The 19,749-nt window shown below is 43.1% G+C and overlaps 1 protein-coding gene across 1 annotated transcript in view; it reads right to left on the bottom strand.

Moving 5' to 3' along the window:
* LOC106598107 (metabotropic glycine receptor) overlaps positions 1–17,973 on the bottom strand; it is a 114,020-nt gene extending 96,047 nt beyond the window's left edge. The window contains exons 1-2 of the mRNA XM_014189180.3: positions 16,424–17,973; positions 9,907–10,012 (exon numbers count right to left, since the gene is read on the bottom strand). Coding sequence (XP_014044655.1) covers positions 9,907–10,012; positions 16,424–17,343 — 1,026 coding nt within the window. The 5' untranslated portion in view covers positions 17,344–17,973. The remainder of the gene's footprint in view (positions 1–9,906; positions 10,013–16,423) is intronic.
* Between the last annotated feature and the right edge of the window lie 1,776 nt (positions 17,974–19,749).

Below are 19,749 nucleotides of genomic sequence, written 5' to 3'. Positions count from 1 at the left end.
ATGTGGGACTAAAGGCTATCTGGGACTAACGGCTATGTAGGACTAAAGGCTATGTGGGACTAAAGGCTATGTGGGTCTAAAGGCTATGTGGGACTAAAGGCTATCTGGGGCTAAAGGCTATGTGGGACTAAAGGCTATGTGGGACTAAAGGCTATGTGGGACTAACGGCTATGTAGGACTAAAGGCTATCCGTGACTAAAGGCTATGTGGGACTAAAGGCTATCTGGGACTAAAGGCTATCTGGGACTAAAGGCTATGTGGGACTAAAGGCTATGTGGGACTAAAGGCTATGTGGGACTAAAGGCTATCCATGACTAAAGGCTATGTGGGACTAAAGGCTATCCGTGACTAAAGGCTATGTGGGACCACAGGCTATGTGGGACTAAAGGCTATCCGTGACTAAAGGCTATGTGGGACTAAAGGCTATCTGGGACTAAAGGCTATCTGGGACTAAAGGCTATCTGGGACTAAAGGCTATGTGGGACTAAAGGCTATGTGGGACTAAAGGCTATCCATGACTAAAGGCTATGTGGGACTAAAGGCTATCCGTGACTAAAGGCTATGTGGGACTAAAGGCTATGTGGGACTAAAGGCTATCTGGGACTAACGGCTATGTGGGACTAAAGGCTATGTGGGACTAAAGATTATGTGGGACTAAAGGCTATCTGGGACTAAAGGCTATGTGGGACTAAAGGCTATGTGGGACTAAAGGCTATCCGTGACTAAAGGCTATGTGGGACTAAAGGCTATGTGGGACTAAAGGCTATGTGGGACTAAAGGCTATCTGGGACTAAAGATTATGTGGGACTAAAGCCTATGTGGGACCACAGGGTATCTGGGACTAAAGGCTACCTGGGACTAAAGGCTATCTGGGACCACAGGGTATCTGAGACTAAAGGCTACCTGGGACTAAAGCCTATGTGGGACCACAGGGTATCTGGGACTAAAGGCTACCTGGGACTAAAGGCTATCTGGGACCACAGGGTATCTGAGACTAAAGGCTACCTGGGACTAAAGGCTATGTGGGACCACAAGGTATCTGGGACTAAAGGCTACCTGGGACTAAAGCCTATGTGGGACCACAAGGTATCTGGGACTAAAGGCTACCTGGGACTAAAGCCTATGTGGGACCACAAGGTATCTGGGACTAAAGGCTACCTGGGACTAAAGGCTATGTGGGACCACAGGGTATCTGGGACTAAAGGCTATGTGGGACCACAGGGTATCTGGGACTAAAGGCTATCTGGGACTAAAGGCTATCTGAGACTAAAGGCTGTGTGGGAACACAGGGTATCTAGGACTAAAGGCTATGTGGGACTAAAGGGTATCTATATAGAATAACTATCTTCAAAGTAATGACTCGGGACATCAGGTTTGAAATTAAAGCTTCTTTTAGTAATACTACTTGTTCACGTTACATTTAACAACTTTAGATTCTACAAAACAGTAAAAGAAAGTTGCTAGCGAAAGTCAGGATAATCACTTGTCACTTGTACATCACTAGCTCGTTCTCTCTCTTTCCTACTTCCTGTCGAAGGCATTCTGGAACTTGCAGTCAATAGCCTAATCCAATACTAACCAATACAACGTAAATATGTATGTAGTTCTCTCAATCTCCAACACACAACTTCTAATACAATTACACATGTAAATAACTGTAAAGAAAATATCTTTAGATAGAGCTCAATGAATTATCTGTAAACATTAACTCTGTAACCCATTAAAGTTACAACAATATGTGACTAAGGCTATGTGGGACTAAAGGCTATGTGGGACCACAGGCTATCTGGGAATAAAGGCTATGTGAGACCACAGGGTATCTGGGACTAAAGGCTATGTGGGACCACAGGGTATCTGGGACTAAAGGCTATGTGGGACCACAGGGTATCTGGGACTAAAGGCTATGTGGGACTAAAGGCTATCTGGGAATAAAGGCTAAAGTGGTCCTGCAAAATCCACACCTGTGACTTCAAATGGTGGGGATTCAGTTATTCTGTCTTTTGGTAAAGGAGCAGTGACCTGCTGTCCGGCCCTTGCCTTGAATCTCTTGCACACTATACATCTTGTCACTGTGCTCTTGACTAGCTGCCTAGCACACAAGATCCAGTATCGCTCTCTGATTTGTACTAGAGTGTCTCTTGCTCCAGAATGCATCACCTTCTCATGGTGGTATTGTATCAGCATTTCTGAGTATGTGTACTTGTTGGGCAGAACCCATGGGTGCTGCTCTCTGAATGTGAAGTTGGACTGTTGCAGTCTTCTTCCTACACTGAGTAATTCGTGTTCGTCCAAGAACGGTTTCAGTTCTCTGATTTTACAGTCATTGTTTAGGCCTTTTCCTGCCTTCAGTAGTTTTATCTCCTGTCTGAAACTCTGTTGTTGTGTTACCTTGATCCAGTACTTTTCTGCATTGAACAGTTCGTCAGCAGTCAGTTCACCTTGCATCTTTATGTTTGTACGAGCATTGGCTATGAATCTCTTTATCCAGGCGGTGACTCTGAACACTCTTTTCAGTTTGCTGTACCTTTCAAGCTCCAACACAGGTTCAGTGATGTCTGTGCTGTTTGCTGCGAGTTGTACAGTAACCTGCCATGAATGCGATCTCATGTAGTCTGAACCTTAGCAGAACGCTGAGCAGATCCGGTTTCAGGTTTGGTCCTGTGAGTAGACAGTCATTGAGGGATGGACAGCCATCTTCATGGGACGAGGCATCAAACACCACTCTCAGTTTTGTCGCCACCTTATCTTCTCAGAGTACTGCATGGTGAGGTAAGTAGTATTTTACGTTGTCTGCGCTTGATGCATTGTCCTTGGGCAAGTCCTCTGCCATATCCTGTTGTAAGTAGTCCTCTACTACTTCATTGTATCGGCTGTACAACGTCACATCCTTCTTCAGTCTTTTCTGATTACTGGTAGCTTCAAGCCCTTCACAAGGTTTGCATGTACAAAGCTTCTCTGACTGCCTCCATCTAGTAAGCAACGAGCTATCTTCCTGCCCGATGTGCCTTCTACCCATGCCTTTGCTGTTTGTAGCAACACAGTGTTCTGTCCATCTGGTTTCATCTTCACTGAGGTAACAACAGCATCTGCAGAAACAGTAGGGGGGTTGTACCTCACTTACTGGTACACACAGCAATGTGATGTCTGCTTCCACACGTTGCACATGACACATCTTTGACTTTACATAATTTTGCTATGTGTTTCTGTCCTAAACATACAAAACATCTTCCCATTTTGTTTAGCTTCTCTTTGCGTGTAGCAATATTATGGTCAGTGCAGCTTTCTGATTTGTGGTCTGCACTGTCACAGAATAGACCTTTTTGTTCCTTCTGACTGGCTGTGTGCAGTGCCACAGCAGATGGCATGTTGGGTATTTTTGTTTTCATTTCATTGGAGGAGCATGACTTGTTCCATGCTTTGCTTTCTTTCTGTTGGTTGCATGATCTTGTCATTTGTAGCGCTCTCTCCCTTCTCTGAACCTCCTTCTGTAGGAAACTGATGATCTCAGACACTTTCCATCCATCTATAGTCAAGAGCTATGTCCTCTGGAATCATCTGCAGTAAGATTGGGCATAGTAGGCTTCCATAGGTTTCTGACACTCCACCCAGTGATTCCAAGCTCCTAATCTGAATTTCACATTCATCATATAGCTGCCTCAATGCATTTAGGTCAGAGGATTTCTTCACATGATTGAGATTCAGCAGCTTTGACATGTGAGCACTAATCACAAGATCTTTCCTTCCAAATGTGCTCTTGAGCAGAGCGATTGCGTCATCATAGTTACTGTCTGTTAACATCAGTCCTGCTACTGCCTTTGCAGCTGGTCCAGTGAGATACATTTTCAGATAGTTAAACTTCTCTTTATTACACAGTGAATCGTTGTTGTGAATAGCAGTCTCATACTGGCTCCAAAACTACTGCCACATACTGACATCTCCATAGAATTTCTCAATAATCAACGTTGGTAGCCTTACTGATTGTCTCTGTGATCTGTTTGAGTTAGCGTCACTCACCCGTGCTGGTAGTGGATTGAGGTCCTGTTTTTTATTTATCACTCGTTGTGCACGGCTCTTCAGCACGATAACGCACTATTTGTAATCCTCTATGCATGCAATCTCCGCCTCCAATCCATCCAATGGTGTTAACTGTTCAATTCCATGATCAAGTTCAAACAAACTGTCCTCATTAGCTGACAGGAATTCCAACAATGTACTCAAGTGATCGGTATCCGAATTTGACGGTTATTTCCTCGTCAATCTGATTCAAAATCCGTGTTGTGGCACCTCGAATGGTACCCCGCTTTCATCTCATTCTTTCTGCTTCATGCCGACGTTCCTCCTCAGCCATTTCAGCTGCTTCATCCCTACGATTTTCGTCGCAGCTCATACTTTTCCCGGGTTTCGGCACCAAAATATAGAAAAACTACAGTTGAAGTCAGAAGTTTACATACACCTTAGCCATATACATTTAAACTCAGTTTTTCACAATTCCTGACATTTAATCAGAGTAAAAATTCCCTCTCTTAGGTCAGTTAGGATCACCACTTTATTTTAAAAATGTGAAATGTTAGAATAATAGTAGAGAGAATGATTTATTTCAGCTTTTATCTCTTTCATCACATTCCCAGTGGGTCAGAAGTTTACATACACTCAATTAGTATTTGGTAGCATTGCCTTTAAATTGTTTCACTTGAGTCAAACGTTTCAGGTAGGCTGTCACAAGCTTCCCACAATAAGTTGGGTGAATTTGTGCCCATTCCTCCTGACAGAGCTGGTGTAACTGAGTCAGGTTTGTAGGCCTCCTTGCTCGCACACGCATTTTCAGTTCTGCCCACAAATGATCTATGGGATTGAGGTCAGGGCTTTGTGATGGCCACTCCAATACCTTGACTTTGTTGTCGTTAAGCCATTTTGCCACAACTTTGGAAATATGCTTGGGGTCATTGTCCATTTGGAAGACCCATTTGCGACCAAGCTTTAACTTCCTGACTGATGTCTTGAGATGTTGCTTCAATATATCCACATAATTTTCCTTCATCATGATGCCATCTATTTTGTGAAGTGCAACAGTCCCTCCTGCAGCAAAGCACCCCCACAACATGATGCTGCCACCCCCGTACTTTATGGTTGGGATGGTGTTCTTCGGCTTGCAAGCCTCCCCCTTTTTCCTCCAAACATAACGATGGTCATTATGGCCAAACAGTTATATTTTTGTTTCATCAGACCAGAGGACATTTCTCCAAAAAGTACAATATTTGTCCCCATGTGCAGTTGCAAACCGTAGTCTGGCTTTTTTATGGCGGGTTTTGGAGCAGTGGCTTCTTTCTTGCTGAGCGACCTTTCAGGTTATGTTGATATAGGACTCGTTTTACTGTGGATATAGATATTTTTGTACCTGTTTCCTCCAGCATCTTCACCAGGTCCTTTGCTGTTCTGGGATTGTTTTGCACTTTTCGCACCAAAGTACGTTCATCTCTAGGAGACAGAATGCGTCTCCTTCCTGAGCGGTATGGCAGCTGCGTGGTCCCATGATGTTTAATCTTGCATACTATTGTTTGTACAGATGAGCGTGGTACCTTCAGGCATTTGGAAATTGCTCCCAAGGATGAACCAGACTTGTGGAGGTCTACAATTCTTTTCTGAGTTCTTGGCTGATTTCTTTTGATTTTCCCATGATGTCAAGCGAAGAGGCATTACGTTTGAAGGAAGGCCTTGAAATACATCCACAGGTACAACTCCAATTGACTAAATTATGTCAATTAACCTATCAGAAGCTTCTAGAGCCATGACATCATTTTCTGGAATTTTCCAAGTTGTTTAAAGGCACAGTCAACTTAGTGTATGTAAACTTCTGACCCACTGGAATTGTGATACAGTGAATTATAAGTGAAATAATATGTCTGTAAACAATTGTTGGAAACATGACTTGTGTCATGCACAAAGTAGATGTCCTAACTGACTTTTCAAAACTATAGTTTGTTAACAAGAAATTTGTGGAGTGGTTGAAAAACGAGTTTTAATGACTCCAACCTAGGTGTATGTAAACTTCCTACTTCCTACTTCCTACTTCAACACGTTACATTTAACAACTTTAGATTCTACAAAACAGTAAAAGAAAGTTGCTCGCGAAAGTCAGGACAATCACTTGTCACTTGTACACATTCTCTCTCTTTTTACTTCCTGTTGCAAGGCATTCTGGAACTTGCAGTCAATAGCCTAATCCAATACTAACCAATTCAACGTAAATATGTATGTAGTTCTCTCAATCTCCAACACACAACTTCTAATACAATTACACATGTAAATAACTGTAAAGAAAATATCTTTAGATAGAGCTCAATGAATTAACTGTAAACATTAACTCTGTAACCCATTAAAGTTACAACAATCTGTGACGAGGCTATGTGGGACTAAAGCCTATGTGGGACCACAGGGTATCTGGGACTAAAGGCTATGTGAGACCACAGGGTGTCTGGGACTAAAGGTTATGTTGGACTAAAGGCTATCTGGGAATAAAGGCTATGTGGGACCACAGGGTATCTGGGACCAAAGGCTATCTGGGACCAAAGGCTATCTGGGACCAAAGGCTATCTGGGACCACAGGCTATCTGGGACCAAAGGCTATCTGGGACCACAGGCTATCTGGGACCAAAGGCTATCTGGGACCACAGGCTATGTGGGACCAAAGGCTATCTGGGACCACAGGCTATGTGGGACCACAGGCTATCTGGGAATAAAGGCTTTGTGGGACCACAGGGTATCAGAGACCACAGGGATATGCAAGGACAGATGGTGGATGCTGATACATCATGACTTGTCAAATCCATCAGTGCTCCTCCAGTGTGCACGAGCCAGTAAGACTCAACTCCCAACTAACAACATGAAAGCAACCCCCAAACTTGACTATCATATTAATTTAACTATAATTTATGTCATTAACCCCCCAAAAAGTATCATTAGAAATACTGATGCATGAATGATTTATTTACTTAAGTATTAATTTGTTTATTCAGCAGTTGATGAATAGTTACGTTAATAAAATTGCTTTTCTAATGGGCTTAAGTTAATGTTTGGATTCTATTGCTGAGTAGTAGGCTACTCTGTGCTTGGACCCCGTGGCCTCTACCCTTATTCAACCTCCTGTCAGTTAACATCGTTAACATCGCTCTTGGGACAGAGAGGAGACTGATCGGAGATGACGTCCACTCACTGGTTGCTGTTAAGCCATAACACAGCAGATCCAAAGTCAATGGAGGACAAAAGTCCAACGTGCTCTGAAATGTTGTTTAGAAAATATCAACCCCCGTTACAGTGTTTTTGTCCTACTCATCTGACATGAAAAGATTAGAATTGCTCACACTCTCACACTGACACACACACCTCTTTATTACACACATCACACACAACTTAACTCTCAGAACAAGTGAGAATCTAACAATATAACACATCCTGGCAGGTTACTAGGATACATGGAACCTTGGTATGTTCCTTCAGTAGAACAGGGATACATGGAACCTTGGTATGTTCCTTCAGTAGAACAGGGATACATGGAACCTTGGTATGTTCCTTCAGTAGAACAGGGATACATGGAACCTTGGTATGTTCCTTCAGTAGAACAGGGATACATGGGACCTTGGTATGTTCCTTCAGTAGGACAGGGATACATGGAACCTTGGTATGTTCCTTCAGTAGAACAGGGATACATGGAACCTTGGTATGTTCCTTCAGTAGAACAGGGATACATGGAACCTTGGTATGTTCCTTCAGTAGGACAGGGATACATGGAACCTTGGTATGTTCCTTCAGTAGGACAGGGATACATGGAACCTTGGTATGTTCCTTCAGTAGAACAGGGATACATGGAACCTTGGTATGTTCCTTCAGTAGAACAGGGATACATGGAACCTTGGTATGTTCCTTCAGTAGGACAGGGATACATGGAACCTTGGTATGTTCCTTCAGTAGGACAGGGATACATGGAACCTTGGTATGTTCCTTCAGTAGAACAGGGATTCATGGAACCTTGGTATGTTCCTTCAGTAGAACAGGGATTCATGGAACCTTGGTATGTTCCTTCAGTAGAACAGGGATTCATGGAACCTTGGTATGTTCCTTCAGTAGAACAGGGATACATGGAACCTTGCTATGTTCCTTCAGTAGAACAGGGATTCATGGAACCTTGGTATGTTCCTTCAGTAGAACTCCTAGAAGAGGGAAAAGCCTAGGAGGGGGAGCACCCAGACAACGAGTATAGTCAATAATTCAGTGTTCTTGCTGCAATCCATTACACTGCATTTATAATACATCATATAGCCAGGGCTATGGCACACAAGCCTGAACAACAAGCCTGATCAACAAGCCTGAACAACAAGCCTGATCAACAAGCCTGAACAACAAGCCTGACCAACAAGCCTGAACAGCAAGCCTGAACAACATGCCTGAACAGCAAGCCTGAACAACAAGCCCGATCAACAAGCCTGAACAGCAGCCTGAACAACAAGCCTGAACAGCAAGCCTGAACAACAAGCCCGATCAACAAGCCTGAACAGCAAGCCTGAACAACAAGCCCGATCAACAAGCCTGAACAGCAAGCCTGAACAACAAGCCTGAACAGCAAGCCTGAACAACAAGCCTGACCAACAAGCCTGACCAACAAGCCTGAACAGCAAGCCTGAACAACAAGCCTGACCAACAAGCCTGACCAACAAGCCTGAACAGCAAGCCTGAACAACAAGCCTGAACAGCAAGCCTGAACAACAAGCCTGACCAACAAGCCTGAACAACAAGCCCGACCCCACCACTGAATTGAGCTGCAACACATTACACATAACACATATTTGACACACAGTACACACACACAAACACACACACACACACACACTTCAAGTCATCAAAAACTCGGAAGACGGGTGGTTCAGTCGATAGCCTGCACTTTGAGGGTGATCAAACATGACATCCCCCCCGGTGCCAATCACTAGAAACACTGGTTAAAACCTCCCTGTTCCACTTGCAGAGTATGTTACACCGTATTAAGCTGTGGACAACATGCACCTTTAAGCAATGGTCTATTATTTACAGCATCCCATATTCAACGCAAATACTGCTACAGAATTCTGATAATCTTGCTATTCTTTACATAAGAACAAAGATGAAACCCGCCCTCTGCTCCACCAGAGTGATTTACTGTCTACATGGAGACAAACCACATGTCATCCGTTAACTTCACACCGAGACAATAGATTCCGTTTGGGGAGCATTATTATTAAGAACAGGACTGGGTTTTTTTTTTTCTCGTGCCTTTGATTCTCCCAGTAGCAGTACATATCTTGGATGTGTTTTATCTTGCCAAGTACTCTGCAATTTTATATGCATTAGCAATAACATTCAGAGGGACATACATATTGCTTGCTAATAAGCTATGTCCTGCATTCTTACTAAGGGCTTTATGTCCTGCATTCTTACTAAGGGCTTTATGTCCTGCATTCTTACTAAGGGCTTTATGTCCTGCATTCTTACTAAGGGCTTTATGTCCTGCATTCTTACTAAGGGCTTTATGTCCTGCATTCTTACTAAGGGCTTTATGTCCTGCATTCTTACTAAGGGCTTTATGTCCTGCATTCTTACTAAGGGCTTTATGTCCTGCATACTTACTAAAGGCTTTATGTCCTGTATGATTGTTTTGTACGGATGGATGGAGAAATGGAGGAATGAATGGACAGATGAATGGATGGATGGAGGAATGGATGAATGAATGAATGAATGAATGAATGAATGAATGAATGGATGGATGGATGGATGGATGGATGGATGGATGGATGGATGGATGGATGGATGGATGGATGGATGGATGGATGGAAAGTTGGATGGATTAATGGACGAACTTAAGGATCAGAGAAGTAGACTCACATCCATGCTGGTCAGATTACAGCGGTGAGTTCCAGCAAACCAGCCACTGCTGGAGCACTGGTCAATGTCCACATCCTGGAGGTTGACGTCTACTCGAACCACACCCCTGTATTAGGAGAGACAGAGACAGAGAGAGTGAGAGTGAGCGAGAGACAGAGACACAGAGAGCGAGAGAGAGAGTGGGTGGGGGGTGGAGAGAGGTGAGAGAGAGTGAGAGAGACAGAGAGACAGAGAGAGGGTGGGTGGAGAGAGATTAGAGCGAGAGAGAGAGAGAGAGAGGGTGGAGAGAGGGTAGAGAGAGAGAGAGAGGTTAGAGAGAGAGAGAGAGAGGTTAGAGAGAGGTCAGAGAGAGGTTAGAGAGAGAGAGAGAGAGGGTGGAGAGAGGTCAGAGAGAGGTTAGAGAGAGAGAGAAGAGAGGGTGGAGAGAGGTTAGAGAGAGAGAGAAGAGAGGGTGGAGAGAGGTCAGATAGAGAGAGAGGTTAGAGAGAGAGAGAGAGCGGTTAGAGAGAGGGAGAGAGAGAGGGGGGTGGAGAGAGGTCAGAGAGAGAGAGGTTAGAGAGAGAGAGAGAGAGAGAGAGAGGAGAGAGGAGAGAGAGAGAGAGAGAGAGAGAGAGAGAGGGTGGAGAGAGGTCAGAGAGAGAGAGGTCAGAGATAGAGAGAGAGAGGGTGGAGAGAGGTCAGAGAGAGGAGAGAGAGAGGGTGGAGAGAGGTCAGAGAGAGAGAGGTCAGAGAGAGAGAGAGGTCAGAGAGAGGTCAGAGAGAGGTCAGAGAGAGAGAGGGTGGAGAGAGTCAGAGAGAGAGAGGTCAGAGAGAGAGAGAGGTCAGAGAGAGGTCAGAGAGAGGTCAGAGAGAGAGAGGGTGGAGAGAGTCAGAGAGAGAGAGAGAGAGAGAGAGAGAGAGAGGGTGGAGAGAGATTAGATAGAGGTCAGAGAGAGGTCAGAGAGAGCAGTTAGCTTCAACTCAGACGTCTCTTTTAGTGTCAGATAGAGAATGAACGAAGGGCAGAGGTTCCATTGTGACCTCATCAATTCAATTCAATTCAATTCACTGTATTGGCATGACGTAACAACGTACATATTGCCAAAGCTTATTTTGGATATTTACAATATAAAAATAAATAAAAATGAGAATCAAAATTGTCAACAGGACAAAAGTAACAACAATAACCAAGGGTCAAAATAAGCATACATTCAACTATAACAATAAGCATACAGTAGAGTACATGTGCAGGTTGATTGGTCTTTATTGGTCATCATAACAGGGTCTCACTTTGGTCCAATTCCTACAGATGAACTATTATCCAGGCATAAACTGGTATGAGCATCAAATTCCAGTCAATGAGAGCATTTCTTTCAATTTAATGTCAATTGCAACAAAAAACAATGTCCTGTGTATAACGTTAATATGTTCATGCTATGTTGAATCAATTTTTATTTCATTTTTCTTATGTGCCCTGATGAGAGAAGCAGCCAAGCCTAAATATCCCAATTGAATCATGTTGAATCTAGCTCTGAACATCATGTTTACTGTAACCAAAGGCTGCTTGATGCCGTTTACCTCTGGGAGAGTATACTGCACTTGTACACATGGTGCATTTCTACTGACACATGGTTGATTAGACTACTGCATTGGTTCATTAGGCTACTGCATTGGTTCATTAGGCTACTGCATTGGTTCATTAGACTACTGCATTGGTTCATTAGGCCACTACATTGGTTCATTAGGCTACTACATTGGTTCATTATGCTACTACATTGGTTCATTAGACTACTGCATTGGTTCATTAGACTACTACATTGGTTCATTAGACTACTACATTGGTTCATTAGGCTACTGCATTGGTTCATTAGGCTACTGCATTGGTTCATTAGACTACTACATTGGTTCATTAGACTACTACATTGGTTCATTAGACTACTGCATTGGTTCATTAGACTACTGCATTGGTTCATTAGACTACTGCATTGGTTCATTAGACTACTGCATTGGTTCATTAGACTACTACATTGGTTTATTAGGCTACTACATTGGTTCATTAGGCTACTGCATTGGTTCATTAGGCTACTACATTGGTTCATTAGGCTACTGCATTGGTTCATTAGACTACTACATTGGTTCATTAGGCTACTGCATTGGTTCATTAGACTACTGCATTGGTTCATTAGACTACTACATTGGTTCATTAGACTACTACATTGGTTCATTAGGCTACTGCATTGGTTCATTAGGCTACTGCATTGGTTCATTAGACTACTGCATTGGTTTATTTTTTGTCACTTAAATATCACATGAAAAAAATGTATAGAATTGCAACAAAATTTGCTTTAAAACTGCAACATTTTCTTTGCACCACCATGACAAAACGTGTAGAATTGCAGGAAATAAGCTTTAAACCTGCAACATTCTCTCCACCAATAACATGGGGTGTGAATAGTTTGTGTCATGAACAGTGCTTGTGCCTATAGAAATAGACGTGACGCGTAGGGAGGGGGGCGAGGGATGTTCCCCAATGCTGGAACGGGGGCCCCGAGTGAAAAAGTTTGGGAACCCCTGCATTAGGCTACTGCAATGGCTGGCATCCATGTATCAGTATGTAGGCCTATGTCCTTGGCTGACATCAGGTGTTCTCCACCCATGGGCCCCAGGTCAGTCTCTCTCTTTATTCAGTCTGTCTGTTAGTATCTACCCATGAGCCTAGGTCAGTCTCTCTCTTTGTTCAGTCTGTCTGTTAGTATCTACCCATGGGCCCTAGGTCAGTCTCTCTCTTTATTCAGTCTGTCTTGTCTGTTAGTGTCCATCTTTCTATTCCCTTTTCTCACTCTTTCTTTCTTTACCTTTTTTTCAGTTTGTCATTAATCCCCCTGATCTCTGTATTTCAGTTTGCCTTTAATCCTCCTGATCTCTGTATTTCAGTTTGCCTTTAATCCTCCTGATCTCTGTATTTCAGTTTGCCTTTAATCCTCCTGATTTCTGTATTTCAGTTTGCCTTTAATCCTCCTGATCTCTGTATTTCAGTTTGCCTTTAATCCTCCTGATCTCTGTATTTCAGTTTGCCTTTAATCCTCCTGATCTCTGTATTTCAGTTTGCCTTTAATCCTCCTGATCTCTGTATTTCAGTTTGCCTTTAATCCTCCTGATCTCTGTATTTCAGTTTGCCTTTAATCCTCCTGATCTCTGTGTTTTCTGTGTCTGGCAACCTTTCACTCTTTCTTACATGATCAAACACTATCTCCCACTTTCACACAGTCAGTTTGTCTGTCTGTCATGCTGCCTGCCCCTCTCCCCACCACTCTCTCTCCCTCTCTCATAATGCCCAGGCCCAGGCCTGCTTCTCGAGAGGAGCCTAACACCCATTAGCTGCATGTGTCTGAAACAAACACTAATGAAGAGAAAAGGCTGAGGCTCATGCCATCTTTCCCCAGGAGCAAGAAGAGAAAGTGTTGATAAGCTAAATAATCTCTCTCAGTGTGCGTGTGTGTGTGCGTGTGCATGTGTGTGTGTGTGTGTAAGGGAAGGAGGGAGGCATGGAAGGTGAGACTAAATGTGTGTGGGAATGTGAGGATACAGAAACATGGGGTAACCACCAAGCAGGAGAAAGGCTTTTATTTTGAAGTCACTCAGCTCAAAACAAAACCATACGGCCATAACGTAATAGCTTAACCATTGTATTTAACCATTGATTTAATTCCTGTGCTGTTTGTAACTACCCTGGTAGGTTGACTGACAACCTGATCCAGGTTGCAGGCACTGGTTACGGTTTGAAGTTTTTTCCTGAGTGGGCAGCTTGATGATAGCCAGTCAATATTTAAATCACCCAGAAAATATACTTCTCTGTTGATATCACATACATTATCAAGCATTTCACACATATTATTCAGATACTGACTGTTAGCACTTGGTGGTCTATAGCAGCTTCCCACCAGAATGGGCTTTGGGTGAAGCAGATGAACTTGTAGCCATATTACCTCAACAGTATTTAACATTAGATCGTCTCTAAGCTTTACAGGAATGTGGTTCTGAATATAGACCGCAACACCGCCTCCTTTGGCATTTCTGTATTTTCGGTAGATGTTATAACCATGTATTGCTACCACTTTATCATCAAAGGTATAATCTAAGTGAGTTTCAGAGATAGTCAGAATATGAACGTCATCTGTTACAAGCAAGTAACAGATGACATTCATGTAACCAGTCTAATTCAAACAAATCCATTACCAAACAACCATTATACTGGATGATCTCTCAACCAATGTGTCATAGGCTTAACAGACTGTTTATGATAACGGTCTCAAAGCCAATGCTCTCATTCTACATATCCTCCACAAAAGCACACTGGAATCATTTACATTTTGATTAGGTTTACAAAAAAAAAACCTGGTGTGTCTTGGTTTATTTAATCCTTGGGATGAATAGATTACTTGGGATGTACATCCAAAGATTTGGCCTACAAACGCTACTAAAAAGGAAGAGCGAGAGACCGTGCAGAGGGATTCTCTCAGATCTTTGACACGTCTGAACTATAGTTGTGAAACTGAATCCACAGGCCTATTCTAAAAGTCATGCTGCTGCTAATCACTAGACAACTATGCCACATCCATTTGTGGGAATGTCAAATGAGTTTTAATGCGCCCTCGGGACATTCTGAAATTTTGAACAGGAACCAGCTCTTTAAAAACCAGTGGAAGCAGTTAATTTTGCAGCCAATTAAAGGTCATCTCACTGATGGCTTTTAATACTAATGTCCTCATAAAACGGGTGTCAGAGAGCAAAGTGAACTTTACAAAATAAAGTATATTGGGCTTGAAATCCGATGTCTTCAAAAGCAACTCCAAGGTTGACCTGGATTTCATTATTTGTGATTGAACCTTTATTTTATTAGGGAGTCATACTGAGACCAAGGTCTGTTTTTACAGATGAGCAATGAATTAAAGCAATTACAGAAATACACACATCAAATACCAAATGCAAGTAGAAAGAAAGGGTTGATAGCCGTGATTTTTTGCTAAGCCGGAACCATACAGTAGCTGTCTGCAACAGCAGGGGTCTTTTTGTATTTTCAGGCGGAACCCTAATCCAATGACCTACAGATGGGCCTCTGTTTGATCCCCTTGCCTGGGTAAGTGTGATCAAGCACCATGGAAGATCTTAGCCCATTGCAGAGACCTATCAAAACCCTTCAGATCGGTTAAGAGGTTTCAACAAGAGACTAGAGCAAAGAGTGGGTAACCCTTGACATGGAATACCTGGGAAAGCAGGTATGTGCAATTTAGCCAATCACTGATATTCATAAATCAGCTGAGTTGTGAAGTGAATTAGTAGTCAGTTGTGGTGCCTGTTTAGAACTAAATGTTGCTGTACCTGCAGCACTCCATAACAGAGCTCCTGGCTTAGTGATATGGGCTTGGGAAATGTTTTGGGATCAGCTCAGGCAACAGCTTTGAGATGATCTTGCATGTATGCTAAAGGCATGACCGAAACGGACTAAACTTACAGTATGTAGTCTTGTCTAAATGAATAAAGCTCAGGGACAAACTAACATGCTGGAATTATTGTGTAGACACAGCACTTGCATTTAAGTGGGAGTAAAGTGGACTTGAAATTCAAAGTGGTCTTTTATAATTCATTCATGACTAAATAGATGTTTGTACACACTTGGACCTTGAAATGTGACATATTTGTTGTATTTCCTAATGCACCAACCTACTCACGCAGCAAACACAGCTTTTTAAACCATGCAGGCAAAGGTTTTTTAAAAAAAATGTTTTTTTTTTTTTTACAGCAAACACATTCCTCAAAAATGGAGGGTAGAGGCCTACAGTGTGAATACAATAGACATGAGCTGTTTTCGATGGACAGTAGTGTTGGTTAATCATGGACAGTATTGTTAATAAAACGTTAATCAAATACAACCATCGACTGTTTCATTGTTGGTGGGCTCCATGCGCATTTGCGCTGAGTTGCCAGAGCAACTATTTCATGAACGTTTATTTTTTTAAAAAATATGGATTTCAGCAAACAAAGAAAGGCACGCAACTACAGATGACAAAAATAGGTAGCCTACAAGGTAAACATTCCACAATAATGTATTGACCTTGTGCGAATCGATGTAGTCAGAGCTGAATTCCACAAAGTCTCGTCTCTGCTCTTCTCCGTTGGTTAAGTTCATCAGAAACTTCCTTCACAATGGAGTTGAGTTTAGTCAGCTAGGTCTGTGGAAACTATCCATACGCATCCGACTAGAGGATAGCTCTAAAGTCACTTATGTAGATCAAAATGCAGTACGGTAAACTACACAACTTTGCTGTGGCAAGCAGCTTTATCCTACTGTTTGTGTTGACGGAATTTTTGGGGCCCTTTTCCATGCACATGGCCTGATTTAAAGCGCGGGATGCGCACTGTCAGGACTGCAACAACTGAGACAGGCCTACAATAACATATTTGATAAGATAAATTAGTGTTCCTTTCAAACAAACAGTCATGAGTCACAGCCAGGTCCCTTAGTCTATAGGCTACTCACCTGAACTCGGGCGCGGAATTTGTCTTCAGCCCATAGAACCCTGCAGACAAGGTGAGTAGCCAGTGTGGTACGAAATTCCCATGCTCGCATTCCAGGTAAGGCGCAGACCACTTGATTTGACTTTTGTCGAGAATGTAGCCATTTTGAGTGGCTACAGGGTCTCGGCTCGACGCCCTTCTCTGCATGTACGTTTTTTTTCGGTCCCTGAACTCGTTAAACCACTCAGACTCCGGGCTCCTGCTCTTGAGATGGTGGTGAGCGGAGTTGGAAAGGTCCTGGAGAACCACTTCCCCTTCAGTTCTTGTCGCTTGAAGGAAAACATGGGGACCCGGCGTCGGAGCATCAGTATGGAATGTAACCACTGCCCTGTGAATTTTGGGGTCCCCCTCGAGAATACTCCGAACCAGTGCGTGGTACCAGTGAATATCCCTCCGAAGGCTGTGCTCTCTTGACCTGTTGGCTTGTAAAATCATGTTCAGAAAGTTGGTTGCGTGCGCCATGGTGTCCAGCACGCTATGGAGAAAATAGTGTGAGGCCACATTGGTTCCACCGCGGAGGCTACTCAACTCATACCTCCGAGAACAGTTGACTTGTTCAAGAGCCGACGAGTCTCCCGTGTGCAGGAAAGCTGTTACCACCCTAGGCAGGTCCTCTTCGATTTTGTGCGCGACAATGGTGCGCTCCGTGAAGGGTCCTGGGTAATAAGTTGGATGGTGCATCGATTCCTTGTTGATATTTTGAGTGCTGTACATAGTGGGGTTCTTCGATCGTATTTCAGCGTCTTTGTCGTTATCCGACCATTCCACATACCCATAATTAGATCCGAAAACGAGTCCCATTTGCAGAAGCAGGTGAATAAGAAAAAAAGCCATACCGTGACTGCTTTTACCGACAGAGTGAAGAATCAGTTTGCTCTCCATTGAGCATAACCGAAACCAACCACTTGCGCGCAGTGACTAAATTGATAGGCTAATGGACACCTACTAGGAGATGAATTAGTATCATCCCAATTCAATAACGTAAGGTGCCATTAAACGATACTATCAAAAGCTGTAGGCTACTTGCTCACATGCTCGTCCGTGATAGAGAGACGCTTCCTCAACAGCCGTTCATGCTCTGCAACCGAGCGTCAGCCAATCCTCGTACTGCCAAGACAGGGTTAGTTATTGCAGCGGTGAGCTCCGGTGGTCGCTTTCCATGGGCGAGTTAACACTCAAGCCGCCAGTATCAAACCTCCTAGTGCAGGCTGTAGAATTAGAGTGAAAACAGAGGGAAGGCTAGAGCAAATTGCTTTCAAAATCCCATCCCTCCCAATATCGCATAGGGCACCTGAAGTGTCTTAGGCTTCGTTTAGACAGGCAGCCCAATTCTGATATTTATTTTTCCACTAATTGGTCATTTGACCAATCAGATCAGCTCTGAAAAAGATCTGCTGTGAAAATATCTGACGTAATTGGTCAAAATAACCAATTAGTTGTGAAAAACATATCAGACTTGGGCTGCCTGTGTGAATGCAGCCGTAGACAGGCGTGTGTGACTGCTATTGCTGCCAATCGTCTTTGAGAGGTGGGATAATATGGGTGGAGCGAGCTGTCGGGAGCTGTCCGGTTCTGAAAGTAGCGCGTGAGGAGGGGAAAGCACAGTGACGGATTTATGCGTGACTACTAAAGTGAAACGTGCAGGGTTTTAATTGGGCTTTTGTAGGTGATGGAATAGTCCCTATTATTTTGTATTTGCCATGGTAACTGTCCAGTAGCCTAATGTCCGACAGTTTTAACATAGCCCATATCTTTAGTTAATAATGACAAAAGTGCATGAGCGTTTAGCTCATTTGGTAGAGCATGGCACATGCAACACCAGGGTTGTGGGTTCTATTCCCACTAGTATGAAAATGTATGCTGTTCACTCCTGTAAGTCGGTCTGGATGACAGCATCTGCTAAATGAGTGACATGTTATAGTGTCATGCTTTCTCTGTACCCTATGGGTGTGCCTGCATATCTGTGTTTCTAAATACAGCTGTGCCTCGTTGTGTTGTGGGCTTTATCAAGAGCCAGTTCCAGGAGAGCTGCCTGGGGTGACGTGCTGTTACCATGGTGACAGAGGTTACGACCGCAAAGGCCCCAAATACACTGGTCCCAGGTTCAGCTCCACGAGACAGATATATAGAATGGAGAACATAGTGTAATGCATTGGACTCATAACAATGTACTAATAAAGGTAATTGGTTATGATTAGCACAGAGCAAAGAAAAATCTTCAAAGGTCTGAAAATGAATCACTTCAGTAATCTTTTCAGATTACTGTTAAAAGAAAGAAAGCATCCAATTTGTCTGGATGTTTGTTTCTATGTTCTATTCATTCCATTTCTATGCTGCTGACTGCGGTACAGACTACAAGTCAGCATCTTTGTTTTTTCTCACCACCTACACCTTTATCCAAATCCTCCTATAATCACAGATTACTGTACCCATGCTGTACCCTAGTGATATCATATTTATCCATTTCATTTCTATACTGACAGTATTTCCCAGTGCATACAGACTCCTGATGCCCCCTCCATTTAATCTTCCTCTCCTGTAAGCACTACAACCTCTTATGGCCTAATGAATATTTCATGGCCGTCTTGTGCATCTTCTACATGCCTTACGACTGGGGCCTTCCTGACAGCAGCAGTAGCAGCGCTACTAGTAAAGCGTTCACCTTCACTCTCTGGCCTGCGTCCTAAATGGCACCCTATTCCCTACAAAGTGTACTTCTTTTGACCCCCCTAACCCATAGTTCATTTTAAAATTTTTTTAAAGGTGCATTATATAGGGAATAGGGTTCCATTTGGGATGTAGACTCTATGTTCCCAAAGGATTCTTTAGACCCCGCCCCCCCCCCCCCCCCCCCAAAAAAAAAAACTACTTCTGACTTACGTTTAAAACTGCTTTTGAAATGGCGTTTGACTTGAATATTTCAATGACATATTTTAATTACATTCAAACTTTGTTGAAAATGACGTTTTGTAGAATACAGGTCAGAGGCAGGTAGCTCCAGTAAGTCCTGTTCTTTCCAATGTTCTTTCTATCATAAAAGGGAGTCTCTTTAGTCTGGTGGTTTAGGGCTGAGGTTTGTCTTATTCTTTGACATCAGCATTGCAAAAGTATGTATTATGATTTATGAACACAGAACAGATATTAACTGCATACATAATGTAAAGATCCCATGTTCAGAGTTGCTCAGTGTATAATCAGGAGCACCCACTTCATTGAGCGTAGGATTGCCTCACACTGCGTTGTGTAACTCACCCCAAATACTGCAGACCTAGCTGCTGCAATTACTTC

The sequence above is a fragment of the Salmo salar genome, chromosome 03 (assembly GCF_965601325.2).
Source record: "Salmo salar chromosome 03, fSalSal1, whole genome shotgun sequence".
Classification (NCBI taxonomy): Eukaryota; Metazoa; Chordata; class Actinopteri; order Salmoniformes; family Salmonidae; genus Salmo; species Salmo salar.
This window is presented reverse-complemented; position numbering and strand designations above follow the sequence as displayed.